This window comes from Acinonyx jubatus, chromosome D1, assembly GCF_027475565.1.
Source record: "Acinonyx jubatus isolate Ajub_Pintada_27869175 chromosome D1, VMU_Ajub_asm_v1.0, whole genome shotgun sequence".
NCBI classification, from domain to species: domain Eukaryota; kingdom Metazoa; phylum Chordata; class Mammalia; order Carnivora; family Felidae; genus Acinonyx; species Acinonyx jubatus.
In genome coordinates, this window is record NC_069390.1 from 42,309,397 (window position 1) to 42,325,717 (window position 16,321).

Consider the following 16,321-nt stretch of genomic DNA (forward strand, 5'->3'; position numbering starts at 1 on the left):
ATACAGTTGAAGGCTGATCCACCTTCATTGCTACTTCTAAGATTGCCCATTCTAGAATATTGGCTTTTGGAAATAGAAGAAATAGGAACAAAAAAGCTGTAACTCTTACCTATAGGGCACTACAAAACCAAGGCCTTCTAAGAAATCTGGGGCCACTTCTCAGTCTAGCTTCTTACGCTGGCAGTGTGTTCTCATAAGGGGTATCCCCCGGACTTCAGCTTTTGAGGCAATAAACAGCCTGATGCCTTCCTCATGTTTTATAGTAAGCACCATTATGCTAAAGGAGTTGTTTGCTCTTCTGAGGGGCAGATTCGGATCCTCCACAGAGCCTGCTTTAGGTGGTTAATATTTCTTTATATAGGCCAGATTACGTGTTAACATGTTGAATTTGATTTTGGATGAAGGTAAAACTCATATGTGGATCGTGACCTTTAAAATGAACACATTGCCCTCAAAAGGATAAATGGATGAATATTGAATTTTGTTTCTAAAAAATGCTTTGTATGTGTGACATCAACGAGAAAAAAGGAAAGATTTGAGTTTTTGCTGTTTTCATTTGCACTCCCTTGACAATATTTGTAAGTTTTATCAGCTCTGAAAATCTTCCCTTCAGAAAAGATTTCACCAAATAGACCATGTTTGTAAGTAATAGAAAGTTATTTCCTGTCTTTGCTTACAGATTTTACTTTTTACATCCAAATTAAGCTCTTGAGAAAATGTAGCCAGAGTTTTCCTGTCTTTTTTGTCCAAAGATCAGATTTCAAAATTCCCATTCTTTCCCGACGACCATTGCAGATATGGATGAACTGCTCACAAATGTCGTACAAGGGGTCCTGTTCATCTACAGAGAGAGATTTAGGGGGTAAGCAGAGAGGCGGCACCTGTTTGAAATTTTTCATTTTCTCCAACTTACTAAGTCTGCCTCTCTCATTTTATAGGAACTGTTTCACATAGAAGTACAGTAAAGCATTCTTGCAATTCCAAGAGAGATACCTGGGGTAATGGCAAAGGTGCAAGCATTTCATTTGAACTTAATGAAACTTTATTTCTGATAGATTGCAAGACAACAGCAGCAACTTCTGCAGCAGCAGCACAAAATTAATCTCCTGCAGCAACAGATCCAGGTCAGTGTATTTTATTACTCTCGGCTGATTATACTTAGATACTTTCCTCCTTGAAAACGGAATTGAAAATGCTGCAAATGTGCCCCTTTCCTGTTTACAGCACCAACAGGGCTGTTGCTCAAGGAGGTTGTATAAAATTGTATGCGTGGATGTAGGAAACATCGACCGCGTGGTGGTCTAAGCATTCTTTTCTGATGTGACACGTAAACAGAATAAACCTTATCTCTTTTTCCTTCTGCCATTTGCCTAGCACAACCCAGTGGAAACCTAAATGGTTTCAAAGGTAGCACACACATGCTATTTTTATTGCCACAAACCACTTTCTGCTTTGTATTTTACCGTCTTAATAGTATCACAGGGAGAAGCTTATACTTATTTGCTTGTTAGGACTGTCTGAGTAGGTCAGTTATGAGAAGAGTCTTATGACCTGGGCAAAGATTGATAATGATTAATTTGTTCTTTAAGAAATAGTAACTGCATTTCTGCTAGGTGCTGTGGGGAGTGTGAACATCAATGAATAATTATGTGTCTTCAAGGAACTTACAATCTAGAAAGGAAGAAAAACGTGTTCCCAAATAATTGTAACACAATTTAAAAATTCCCCTTTTTTGTGGTGGCACTGTAACACAAATGCATAGATAATGATTACAATGGTCTGGGAAGGGATTCTGATTTCTGGCATTCCTTTAGAAACTTGATGGTTAATTTAACTAATGGCTCTCTGAGATCGGTAAGGGAACTGACCTCCACTTTTGAATAGGAACATAGGTATGTGACTTCTAGAAAGCCATAAAATAAGGAACTGTTTGGTGATTAATCCTCAGGAATACTCATCCCAAATTTATGTGTGCCCACCACAGCCTCTGTGGTTTCTCTTGGTTGCTGTGTATATTTTCTTTTTTCTTCCTTCCTTTTTTCTTTCTTTTTCTTTCTCTTTTCCTTCTCTTTCTTTCTCTTCTCTTCTCTTTCTTTCTTTCTTTCTTTCTTTCTCTTTCCCTTCCTTCTTTTGTTTTCTTTTCTTTTCTTTTCTTTTCTTTTCTTTTCTTTTCTTTTCTTTTCTTTTCTTTTCTTTTCTTTTCTTTTCTTTTCTTTTCTTTCTTGTTTTATTTATTTTGAGAGAGAACAGAGGAGGGGGAGAGAGAAAATCCCAGGCAGGCTCTGTGCTGTCAGTGCAGAGCCCGATGTAGGGCTCAAACTCATGAACCGTGAGATCATGCCCTGTGCTGAAACCAAGAGTCAGATGCTTAACCAACTGAGCCAGCTGTGGATATTTTCTAACCTCTGGGATCTGTTATTCAGCCTAGTTGGGACAGTATATTGTGAATTATATTATTCCTTTGCTTGAGTGTAATATTATACCTTCCTGTATTTATTTTTTTTAAAGTTTTATTTATTTTTGAGAGAGAGAGAGAGAAGAAGAGAGAGGGAGAGAGAGAACAAGCAGGGGAGGGGCAGAGAGAGTGAGACACAGAATCTGAAGCAGGCTCCGGGCTCTGAGCTGTCAGCCCAGAGCCCGATGTGGGGCTCAAGCTCACAAACCATGAGATCATGACCTGAGCTGAAGTCAGACACTTAATCAACTGCGACACCCAGGCGCCCCATATATCTTACTGTATTGAAAAAAATATTAATTCACATAAAGTCATAGTTTACTCTTCTACTGTTTCATTGGTGAAAGCCAGTGGTGTTAACTTAGAGCCTTGCTTCATTTCTTAATCATACTTGGTGTTCCATTTAAAGTACCAATTTGGTGCCTGAAGTACTTGTACCTCATTTGGCATTTTGTCCAGCTATCTTCACCTGAGGGTTTTAACCAGTGTTTTTGTTGTTGTTGTTTAATTAGTTCTGATTCTATCTTTCATACACAAGTCTGTGTGTTTCAAAATAAAGTCCAAATACAGGGGAGATGGAATGTCTCTGGCATTTTTGACAGTCAGCTTTTACAATGAAATCTCAGAATAATTTCTCCTCCTGATATCTTATCTCTTTTATAACTCATGCTGAGATCCTTAATTAAATAACTGTCCAGGTGTTCCCTGATTCTGCCCTTATTAGAATTTTCAGTGTAGCTCCTACTGCTAAGGTCAAGATTTTTAGCCTGTGGTTTCCTACATTTTTCTCTGGATTCCTCTGTAAGATCTCAGTAGGTGTTAAATAACCTGATCATTTAGTTCTCTCTGTTTCTCCTATTTGTAAAGCAGGAATGGAAGAAGTTTCCTGAGATGTTCCCTTATCAGTTATTTATTGTTAATGTTTTTCTACATCTTCATTACTTACTTCTTTATTTATTTTGAATGTATTTCACTTGTCAGTCCACTGGTGTTTCTAACAAGTGGCTGTCTTAATTGATGTTTGTTTTGTGGTACTGAGGATGTCAGATGAATAGCAACCAAATCAGTTCACAGCATTTTTATGAAATAGCATTTATTGATAACATATGATTTTAGTTGTAACTTTACCACATGAAATTGATGTCTTCTTCAGGAAACTATAGAATATGATGTTAAAATATTATTCATTGGAATGTTTAATTTGAGAAGATAGGAAAATTGTTTTTTCGGGTTTTCTAATAGAAGTTTAATTACTTTTAAAATCATGGATATTTCTCGTTGTTTGAATTTTTAAAAATTGAAGCTAATCAGCACTTGATCTCAGCTGTGTAAATTATAAAACCAGAGAGAGATTCAAAGTGTCAGAGCTGCATTCACTTTAGAAATACAGGAATCTTCGTAATAAGAATTTATATTTAAAAAATAACAGGAAGCAATAACCTGCATTTATAGTTTGTTCTGTACTGAGCTACCGCAGTTACTACTGCATATCTTGTCAGTATTTATCTTATCAGTGTGCGACCATTCGGAGAATTTTTCAAACGCTTAAAAATATTCCTTACACAAAACATATTTATCTCTGACACTTATGAAGCAGGTATTTGATATTCAGACTTTCAGGTGTTTGGGGGGAAGGGGAATGGATTAAACATATTTTTCAAATATGGTTTTTGATAAAATATAGACATGATCCAATTTAGGAGAGATTATTGGTGGGCTAATTTTAGTACAGTTTTTTTGAGCAAGATATGAGATTTAAGCGATGCTGCACACATTTTTCTATCATGAAAGAAACATTCTCCTGTTTGACAACAAAACAGAACAAAGAGTAAAATAAGGTGAGTACAAAACGTACTTTCCCTTCTGAGAACAAATGTATACAGAGACCATTTGAGCAAGTTTGACCTTCTTTCTTCTTTTTAAATCTTGAGTCCTAGAACCTGTTAGCTAACAAAATCAGTGCGATTAAGCCATGGCAATTGGCTATGGATCATGAGTATCAGCTGGTTACATTCAGGATTGCTGTCTGCTTATAGTTCAGAATGCTGACTTGTGAATCAGTACTGTTGTTCCTGATTTTGCAAACTATAATAGAAAAGGAAGAGTGTCTAACCTCTTACAATAACCACACACCAACACATCTGGGCCTATTGTAATGGAAGCAAATGAAAACCTGAATGGCTTGTACAAATTGAAATCAGGACTTTTCCTTAGAGATGGGAAGAAGACATGATGAAAACAGTATTGTAAAAGTCCCCATGCTTATTTTATGTGCAATCATTCAAAACTTATATGTGTAGTTAAAAACCATATTATTTTTTTTCTTCCTTAAGTATAATTTTTAACATACTTTTGCCTTGGTAAATTCTAACTAAATTTTCAAAGAGATACATTTAAGACCATGTGAACCATGTTTAGAAAGCAAGATGAATGACTTTGTGAATCAATGTTTTTATTTTTTTGATGAGTCAATTTTTGCCATTAAAAAATCAGGTTAATAACTTTAAATGATTATTAAAATGCTTTAATATTAACAGATCTTTTAGGAGGCTGTTTGCTTAGTGAATTCAAATCCCTCTGTTTGTGCTTTGGGGAAAATGGTGATTCCTCTAATTTGTTTCATATTAAGTAATTCCCCCGATATAGAGCCCAGAAAAAGTTGGACATTTTTGATTCTTCCAGGACAAAAATAGCACAGTTTTCATCAAGTGTATGGAAAGCCAAACTAATAGATATGGAATAGGTATGGGATAGATATGGAATATGATCCTTGGAATTGGGAATGCCAGTTCTCATCCTTTAATTCCAAAGGACAGATGACTGCTTCAGTAATTTCATCCTCCTTGTCCCCTACCATTGCACTAGAGTATCTTAGCCAGTCTTTTGTAGCATTTTATTTATGAGTTATTTGACAGGTAAACAAAATTCACTTGTAATTATTGGACACATCAAAGCATATTTACAGTATTTTAATCAACCAGTACATGTAAGTCTAGTCTAAGCAAAGGAGAAAATACTTTATAAATCCTGCTTTCTTGATCCACCTATATATTTATTTACACAACCTCAATTGAGCATGTCATGGTTTTTGAATCTAGAGAAGTTATTCTTCGTGGATACGACATCCCACATTCTTTTGTTTCAATAGCATGTTACTAGGAAACATTGATGGCATTTTGTTGCTAAAACTTAATCTTTGGAGGAGAATTTAGCTCATGAAAATATCTTGGTAAGAAGCTTACTTTTTGAGTTTTTGATAAAATATAGTCTCTTCAAACCCCAATTTTAGAGTTATTCAAATGGCTTATATTGTGTGTTATATGGGCTGTGTCCTCTCCTGACATCGCTGATGGAACAACAGTGGTCTCTTAACAGTAGACTGGCTGGCTGGGGTATTACCTGGGCATTTGGCTTCCTGGGCCAGGGCCAATGATTTCATGAATTCGTATACATATGCCTTTTTAAGTTTAATTGTGAAACTTGAAATTCTTAGCTTTTTGTTAATCTTTACAATTAGTGTACAATATTCATTGCCCTTCCCTACTCATTTAATACATACATTAGATGGCAAATTCCATCTGTGGAAGGCCTGAACCAAATGTCATTGCTGCTGCTTTGCACATACTCTTTGTCTCATCGGAAAGCTGTCCCTTTTAAACGCGGTAATACATGCTGCTTATTTACAAAGCCAAGTATTTGTCTCTTCACTGAGACGTTACTCTGTTCTTAAGAGTATATGACTATTTTTTCATACACGGCATTTTCCATTTTGATTACTATATATTCCTGTGTGCTCTTCATATGTTTTGTGTGTCTCTGTGTGTTTGTCATGGGAGAGCACCATTAGATATGCGTTCTTCTTCCTGTCTGGTAACCAGAAGAGATGCTAATATTATAAGAAAGGAGGTGATTGTTCTTAAACCATTAAACAGAATAATTCAAGATGGACTTTCACCTTTTAAGGAGATAAACCTTGCCTTTGTTTCCTTCAATATGATTAACTACAGGCATTTCAGGTATCTGCTGAGCAGAATAAGGACTACCTTTTTATGTGAAGTAGTTGTCTAAAGATCAGAAATAATTACTTTGTACATTAGCCTTCATGGCCTGTATGACCTGGTTAATTAATTTTTTGCTGGGATAATAATAATAGATATATATTTAAAGATATGCTTCATCATTAAATATCTAAGTGACCTCTAATTTAAGAGCTGGACCTTGGCATTTATTGTCTTTTGGAGATGGCTGGAGGAACCAACATAAGACTGATGAAAGTCAGGAGTGCTCCGGGCTCATGTAGTCCCTCTGTCTTATGTTGTACCTCTTTGTTAATTGTATTTAGCATTGGTAAACAAAAAGCAATTACAGTGCTCCTGTTTTGACTCCAGCCAATAGTCCTTTTTTTGTGTTATTGATCAGGTAACGAATCTCCTTCCAACAGCCTCTGAACAGGACTGAGTAAACCCACTGGAAGTAATTTGATACTACTATTGGCACTGCACATGTATCTGATGCTCTCTTGCAATGAAATGAGAGTTATAAACAAAGCTTAGAAGTCTAGGATTAGCCCCCAGCTTCAGCAAGCCCTTAAAATATTTTGTAATTCTATCCTCAATCATGAATTAGCCAGGAAAAACAGACCCTTTCTCCTCTATTTCTCTGCTGTATGCTGTTTTTAATTGCCCACAGGCAGGCTGTTGTGATCTTCTTTGGAAGTTTAAAACCAAGATAAAAATGCAAATCTAATTATTTCTTTTATGTAATCTAATTAACTTTTTAAGTAATGATAGATGCTCCGTAGCTTGCTTCAAACATTTTAATAATGAAGTTTCTGAATTATAAAGAATAGGTAAAGCTGCTATAATTCATGAATAGCAAGGGCCTTCGCAGCTAAAAATGTGAATTCTCTGTGGATTAGAAACTCCGTGTTAACCATGCTAGACTGTTTGTTAAAGTTGGAGTGGATCTAAAAATAAGAAGTGATACTTGCCCAGATCCTATGAGCTGCTATATGGAGTTATTAATCTGCTTGCTGTCTGTTTTCTAAATGCGGCCTATGGCAAAGATCTTTCAGCAGACCAGACCCTGAATCTCAGTGCTTTCCAGGCACTATGCTTTGGTTTCCTTAACCCCCTCTAGGTGACCCTCCATTCTCTATGTTATCTTCTTGTACTTTTCTCAGACTCCACTCCCCAGCCCGCTGTCTCTAACTACCAATACTAAAAATTCGGGGAAACTAAAGTCTTTGCTTCTTTCTGGCGTTAGTGAAAAAGGGAGAGTACATTACCTCTTCAGAGGCAGGAGTAGCAGAGTGGCAGATGATCCAGGTGGTGTCAGCATGTGACATTACGTAATAGTGAATCAATCCCATGGGGAAAAGGAGGCTCTCTTCTATTTTTTTCTTGATCTCTCTGATTACATTGAGGGCTCAGTTTCGTGTTAGTCTTTAATACCTTTCTAGGATGTGCTAATCTCTCTCCGTAGGGAAGACAGAGAGAGAGAACATTTTAGGCTCAGAGTCTTTGGAGGCAATAGTATTGAGCTACAAGTAAAAGGAAATAAAATTAAATAATATAAAACTTGGATTTTAATACTTATCTGGTTATCTTCTATTTATGACAAGAGATTTTAGTTTTCTATTCAAGGTAATGATATAAAGTTTCCTTTGAAATAAATGTATTTAAGCAAAAGTAAGTCAATTTAAATAAAAGCCATAAGCAAATAATAGTTGGGTACTTGGGTATGGCAAAAATGATGAAGGTAGTTCTTCAATAATGAATTTTGGGAAACCTTTGAAAGAGTACTACACTAAGAAGTATTAAATGATCCCCCTTCACCCTTTTTCCACATTAGTAGAAGGTTAAACTTGGGAACATCGTCTAGAGGTCCTCATGATTCTCATTCACTCATCACGGGGAGGGTCGCTGGCTATCCCTGGTGGACAACAATACCGTGAGTTTATCATTAAGCTATACTAAAAATTAACCCTGACATTATGGGGTTTTTTTCTTCCTTTGGAATTAAAATGCCTTTTCTGTTTATGAAGTAAAGGTGAAAATAGATGGCATGCACTTTCTTTGTTTTCCAGTGGTTTACTTGGTGAAATAAGACATTCCCCAATACATATATATGTCACCAGTTTTGTTTTCCTTTGAAATTTCTTTGCAAGTCTTTCTCCAGTCCAAATCCTTTAATTTACACAAGGATGCTGAAACCACAGACTTGTCCAAGCTTAAAAAGCTAAATATTGGCAGAGCTGTGAGTGGGACCCAACTTTCTTGACTCCCTGTCTAGTGCTATTTCCAACATTCCAGGTTGTGTCTCAATTTGTCCTTTTTGTGACTTGAATAAATCTTAGTGCACTTTGGTTTCCTAGTTTGTAAAATGTAGATAATAATATCTAATATCTAAAATCTCATTACATGCTCTTTGTCCCTAAACAGAAAAAAAATTGAAGATTTGCCATTAGAACCAGTTTATATCCCAGAACTACTACAACTGTGGGTGCATACCCACAAGGAAAGAGATAAAAAGAACATAATTGGAATCTTCCTGTAGTGTGGTATGAAATGTATTCATGGCTGAGTGACTCTTTTGGTATTTACATATAAACTTCTTAGATAGTTAATTATTTTACTTTCTGAGGGCTTTAAAGTTATATGTCTTTATATTGAAGGTCAGGACCTTTAATGTTAATACTTTTCTTTACAGCTCCCCTCTCCAGCGGACAAAAGTGAGCAGTGAGTGACAGCATTTGATGCTAGTGGTTCTCAATCTGGGTTGTACCTTGCAATCACATGGAAGCCTTTTAAAAATACTAATGCCTAGGTAACACCCCAGAGGTTCTGATTAATTGGTCTGGGGTACAGTCCTGATAGAAGATTGTTAAAAACTCTCTAAATGATGCTAGAGGGCAATCAAGATCGAGAAATACTGCTTTATACAGTGTAACGCAGATTAAATGTGAACTCTAAGTTATTTGGACTATCTATCTACTTACCTATCTAACATCTATCTATCTATCTATCTATCTATCTATCTATCTATCTAACATCTATCTATATGTATATCTATAGACAGATATATCTATAGACAGAGGGTTGGGCATAACTTAAATAATTCTTTAGCAGCTGAAATATACTTTTGATTTTGGTCACAGCTATTTTACTTAAAAGCTAGAAAGCTTATAATGGGATCATGGTTTAAACAATTTAAATAAATCAATTGTTCTTATAACTTTATTTTATTTATATATAGACCTACTGGCAAAACAGGAATGTTGAGACCAGAATATGGTTTTTTTCCTTTGGGAGAAGGTATTTAAAATAAAAATGAAGCATAGCCTTTCATAATAAGACAAAAAAATTAGAAAATAAATTCTCAATTATTATTTAAACAAAATGACCCAGAAAATCAGCCCATTATTTATTTTTATATGCTTTTTTAAAGAATTCTCTATGAAATTGACTACATCTTGAGATTATACACACACACACACACACACACACATATATGTATATGGAATGTGTGAATACACTTTTAAGCTAGGTTTGTACATAAAAGGAGAAGGTGTAGAGAATAAGATGCATTATTTTTGAGTGCATGTATGTAATTTAAAAGTTTTTAGGACTAGCATAAGTATTGGTTACATAAATGCAGATTTAAATTCCAGTTCTATTGCTAATTAGCTCAGTGATCTGTTTTGCTACTTACTAGCTATGAGACAAGTTTCTTAATGTCTCTGAGCCTACATTTCCTAGTTCCTAGGAAGATGAGTAATAACAGTACCTTAGTCATTGTGAGATTAGAGATCATCATATGAAGCCTCTAGTAGTTGCTCAATGCACAGTATCTTTCACTATCATTATTGTTGTTGTGTACCACGTATAAATTTCAGAGTACCTTATAGAGAAACATAAATGTATGTATTTTGTATCTACGTGTACACATATGTTTGTATCTATATACTCATGCGTATTTAGAATCCACAAATTAGTGATGTGAATATAGGACAGTCAATGTGGATGCACTTAAATCAATTATTAGTACCATGATAATCTAGAAGAAAAGGAAGAACAGCAATTTTCTCTGGCTGCCACATGAGTGGTATTTTAATTGTCAGTGAGAGGAGAGTAAGTTTTATCAGGCATTCAGAAATGGTTGGCCGAGAATTAGACAGGGCTGCCTGGAGATTGTCTAAAAGGGAGCATGGCATTTTATTCTGGAAAATAGGGTCAAATTCTCACCTTTCACACTGAAATGGGCTTTTCTATTAGATCAACAGTGCTTGTGAAGTTAGAAGGATAGTAAATGAACCTTTCCAATTTATTTTATAGCTTTAAAAAAAAAGCACAGATGAAGTTATGTGATGTAGCAGCACAAAATGCAAAAGTCCTTCTTGTTTAAAATAAAGTTGTTCATATAAATCTTGTGTACGCCATCTCCTGTAAGTCAAGCATTTGCCCAGCTTTTGTGAATTATGTCTATACTTAGAATTTAAGAAGTTAAACAGTATGCATACCAGACTTGAGAGATGGGAAATAAAAATTGATATACTGTGTGACACTTGATATAGCACAGGGAAATATCTTTTAAATTCTGAAGGGATGTACTGACATAACCATTTTTAATTCACATAAGGTAACTCCCACTCAAAAGTTATTAATGTTAGAGTCAGATATTTTTACTTGTTCAAAATAAAAGAAAACAAATGATGCAAAATGTGTCAGGGCCTCACTGTGAGACACTGAATTCATTTTTTCTACCACCCAATTCATTAAGAAAATGTTAAAATTGTAACATTAAACAATGAAGTTAAGGAATTCACAGATTGGAAGGAAGGGAAAAGTCCATCCTCAGTCAGGTCATGGTCATGATTGTTGTTGAACATACATTTCAGTAGAAGAATTGAATTTTCTATAGTGGCTGAGATTAGTGCAGATGGAAAGGGCTCTCAGCTGGGGTGACTTGGCTGCTGCTTGAACATGCTGACAAGGTGGACAGACTATTCTAAGGAACTCTTAACAGGCCCGGCTTATTTTGTACTGTAATAGTTTCATTCATTTCCCAGCCACACAAATGTTGGCTGCTTCTTATGCATTCTTTAGTTACATTGTTCACAGGAAAAAGAGGGGGCAGAACAATAAAGCTGATTTTTGTTTCAATTGATTGCATATTAACTTTTGTCCCCTTTCAAAAGTTGTGATAATGTTAGGAACCAGTAACCTATAAGGAGAAACATTCCTTATGAGCTATTATTCGATAAAAGATGTAAGTAAGTCCTAGTTTGGTGTTTAAGCTGGATGTGGCAGAAGTCATTTGTTAATGTACAGAGAATTAGTTAAATACAGGGCACTTTGGGATTAGTATAATTGAATGGTGCCTGAGGAGGCGATCAGGGCCTGAAACTTCAAGGAGAGGAAAGCTCTCCAGCTGCTGGTTCAGGTATTTGTTTGTCCTAAAGGACCTTTTTTCATTCTGTGGCTGTCAGCTTCTCCTTCCACTTGACTTGCATTTCACTGAGAATCATGAATGTCATGATAGCTCCCAGATCATCAGTTTAGGAGCTGGAGGCTGGGGTTTGAAAGAATCAATGTGGATATAGTTGTAGAAGAATGAGCTTAATAGCAGAAGATCATGGAGAGGAAGAAAATACACATTGATAGGAAGCTGTCACCTTGCTTAGTGATGAATAACGGAAGTTTGAGAAAAGGAAAAACTAGTTCCAAGTTTTTCTCTCTACCCTCTGTGTAATTTTTTGAAATGCTTTGTGCAGACCTAGGTTTCTAGATTTTATGTTCGAAGATTCGACGGAGTAGAGGCACAGTTAGATGACTTGGTATGCTTTGTCTTATGGAAAAGCCCAGAGGGTAGGGTGCCTGGCTGGCTCAGTCAGGGGAGCATGTGACTCTTGATTTTAGGGTTAGGAGTTTGATCCCCACAGTGGGTGTGGAGCCTACTTGAAATGAAATGAAATGAAATGAAATGAAATGAAATGAAATGAAATGAAATGAAATGAAAAATGCAGAGGAACAGGCAAAAGTGAGATAGTAGTATTCATTATTGGTTCTAGCCAGAGGTTGATTTTAGATCAGATAGGCTAAGTCAGATCCACAATGATCGAGCAAGCATACAATCTGTCATTGGAGGAATTCCAGTTCATGGAGGGAATATCTATAATGCAAGGCTGGAAACCAGGGCAAAGAGAAATGATGTTGGGCACTTAGAGTTGGCCTCTGCACAGCAGCTGTTTTCCTGTTAAGATTGTCTTATTTGGTTGTATCGAAGATAGTGAGATACACTGGTCTTTGGCTGGACCCTTTCAAGAACTCTGATTTAGGGTAGAAGGACACCTTGGAATTTCTAGGGATCCCTTGTGGAAGAAAGTTCAGATCATTGACAGTCCAATAAAGAGGAAATTTGAGTTCATGTTTAGGGTTTGGCTTCCATATCATCAATATAGTATCTTTCCTTCCCAAAAAGATTGGCCCTGACCATAGAGGCCTGGATTTGTGATAGATTCACTATACATCCCAAGTGATTAAGTGTACAATGTTTAAGGCAAATGTCTTTGTGTAATAGAATTATGGTTAAACTATTTTTTCTTGTTTCAGTTTAGTTTTTAAAAAATCTTTCCGGGGCGCCTGGGTGGCTCAGTTGGTTAAGCGTCCAACTCTTGATTTCAACTCAGGTCATGATCTCATGGTTCATGAGAATGAGGCCCTGTGTTGGGCTCTGTACTAACAGCACAGAGCCTGCTTGGGATTCTCTCTCTCTTCTCTCTGCTCCTCTGCCCCCCCAGTAACCAACCCCCCCAACTCGCATGTATATGCACATGCACTTTCTCTCTCAAAAATAAACATTTAAAAAACTTCTTTTCTAACATTATTGCTTTTGTATAAGAAAAAAATTAAAAGAATTTAATGTACTCTGAAAGAAAACTGATATTCAATATTAGTAAAATTAATAAATTTAGTGTATTCATGTGATGGGCTGTTATAGACTATTAAAAATATTTACAAATAATTTTTAATGATTTGGGATAATGGTTACAATATATCATTAGGTGGAAAAAACCCAGAACATATTAAGTACATTATAATCTCAGTTAAGTAAAAATAGGCATAAAAAAAGGATGGAAGAGAATGCATTGCTTTTATAATTAACTTTATTACTATTATTTACTTTTTACAATGCAGATTAACAGAAAAGGAGCAGGCATCTATCTTTTTATCTTGTAATCATCTCTGGAATAAATTGTGATCACCAATAGGACATCAGATCTTGTGATTTAATTGTCCTATCTGATTTCTGGCTGCTTAAATAGAGATGCCAGTTAATAAAAAACAACCGAGTCTCCACATAGCTGGAACAAAGGTACAGGTACAGATCTTTCCAGCACTGTCAGGCTATTTTACTGATATGTATGCCTGTTCCATCTCTTACTTTTTTTCCCAACCCACTTTGCCAAGGACACTGAATTAATTCCATAGACTTGTATGTTCCCATTGGCTCAAGGAGGCCACAATTTCAAGCCTAGAAAAAGGGGTACATGGAGACAGTAAGTGATCTGATCAGCAGAACTTGTTCTTCTTCCTCCTGGGAAGGTATACAGTTCCCAGGTATACTTGGGGACAAAATAGGGGACAAAAAAGCTGTGTAGAGTCACAGAAAGAAGCGTAGACTTGGATTCAGGATGTCTATGTCTAGTTTTTGTTCTGTTAGTAACTACGTGACTTCTGGAAAATTATTCTTCTGCAATGATTCTCATTTTCCATATATTTAGAACAAAGATCATGTACAAGATTGTTGCAGAAATTCCTTGCAACTCTGACCTCCTGTGACTCTAGATGAAGGGAATTAACTCTGTTCCTTAGAAAATGGAGAATAGTAGTAGTTTTGCCTACAAAGTTTGCAGGAAAATGTCGTTTGGCCACAGCATAAGCCATGTCTACCTAGGAATGTTTGCCTTTTAAATCACTGAAAGGTTTTGAATTATGAGGTCAAATTCACGTTTCTTTTGTGAGGTATTGTGGTGGTTTGTAATGCCTGCCATATGAAATGATAGCTATTGCGGATTCTTAAAAAGCATATTCAGGAAGAGGGCCTATAAATGCCTACAGCCTTCAGGCTACACCAAACACACTTCTGTAGCCAATGACAAACTCCTGGCATTAGGGCTATATAATGGAAAGGGTGACACAAACTTAATTTTAGTGTTGCAAGTGAAATATTATAATTTTTGGAAAAAAATTCTTATAGCTTTGCTAAAGTATTAATTGCAGGAAATTACAGCATATCCTCGTGTAGTATTATGTCAGTGGCATATATAGCATATAACACCTTTTCCTAGTCTTTCTTGTTTTCACCCCAAGTGTTGCATTTTCATTTGAAAAGAGATGTGTTAAGTAGTTAGAATTTTGTCTAACTGTGGGGGTGGTGCTGAGTGAGGCTCAGACTGTCTGAAAACAATTAAGCTGTGAAGGGGAGACTACTTGGTTATGCTTCCTAGAAGTGAGTTTACTGCTTGAAGCATAATGTTGATATGGATATTCCTTTGGCCATTTCCTCATTTCTGGCTTGTTAGGTTTCAGCTTCTAGTCCCAATAAATTTTCCAACTACAATTTATTTATTGCGTTGCAAGATAAAAAATGAGAGAATTTCATTTCTGATGTGTGGTAGAGTTTAATATGGTTTTCCGATTTCCTCCCATTTTGTTTGAAGTAAATAGGGTAATTACTCACTAAAATTCTAATATCTTTCAGGGCTTTAGGGATGAATCTAAAACAGAACCATATAATGTTTTATTTAAGCAAATCCGTGTTCTTATTAGGCAGTTCACCTTAATGTCATTTTTTATAAATAAACTTTGTTTTATTTTTTCAAGGGTTATTTAATTAATTTTGTTGTACTACCACATTCTGACATCTGCATCTGCTAAGGCCTGCAGGATGTGATTTGTGGTTTAAAAATGAAAATAATTTATTATTTGAAAAATGATAGATCATGCAGGAATGATACATAAATATGAATGTAAAAGAGTCTAATGCACATCCATATCATTTTTTTTCTTTTGTACTAAGGCATAAGGACTGTTATCTGTGTTTGTACAAAGCATTTGTGCCAGTTGTACATCTGATTAATATCTGACTAGATATGAGTGAAACCTATTCTGGAGGAACTACTGCAGTGCTGGCTTCTTGAACTGTTTATGGTTCCCATTAATTGCAGGGCTTTACCATATAACCATTGTATAGATCTGGTTTTACTTATGAAATCCAGAACTGCTTTTTCTTCCCTGCTGAGCAGGGTGAAGTTACTTATGCTACCAGCTTCTTATGATTTTGGGGCTCACAGCACCTTGGGGATTGAAGCTATCATCCCTGGAACTCCTAGTGTTTCTGTGGAAAGATGAACATTGCTGGAGTAAATCTTTGGTGAGTTTGCTCTACATGCAACACAGGTTAAACAAGCATTTTACTTTTGAATAAAGTATTTATTTTAATGATTATGGACAGATATTCATTTCCCCACAGCTGTTCCCCCCCCCCCCTCCACTTTGGATGAGAGTAGTCTAAGCTAGAAGTTTTCTATTTTTTAAAAAAATTTTTAAATGTTTATTCTTGAGAGAAAGAGAGCATGAGCGGGTGAGGGGTAGGGGTAGAGCGAGAGAGGGACCACAGAATCCGAAGCAGGCTCCAGACTCTGAGGGTCAGCACAGAGCCCAACGCGGGGCTCAAACTCACGAGCCGAGCCATGAAATCATGACCTGAGCTGAAGTTGGCTGCTTAACCAACTGAGCCACCCAGGCACCCCTATTTTTATTTTTTTAATTAAAAAAATTAATGTTTATTTATATTAGAGAG

At 36.1% G+C, this 16,321-nt stretch overlaps 1 protein-coding gene across 44 annotated transcripts in view; it reads left to right on the top strand.

The window, feature by feature from the left end:
* SOX6 (SRY-box transcription factor 6) overlaps positions 1-16,321 on the top strand; it is a 686,841-nt gene that overhangs the window by 483,915 nt on the left and 186,605 nt on the right. For all 44 annotated transcript variants that reach the window (XM_053203417.1, XM_053203416.1, XM_053203433.1 and 41 more), the window contains one exon: positions 1,056-1,124. In XM_053203417.1, the coding sequence (XP_053059392.1) occupies positions 1,056-1,124 (69 nt within the window). The remainder of the gene's footprint in view (positions 1-1,055; positions 1,125-16,321) is intronic.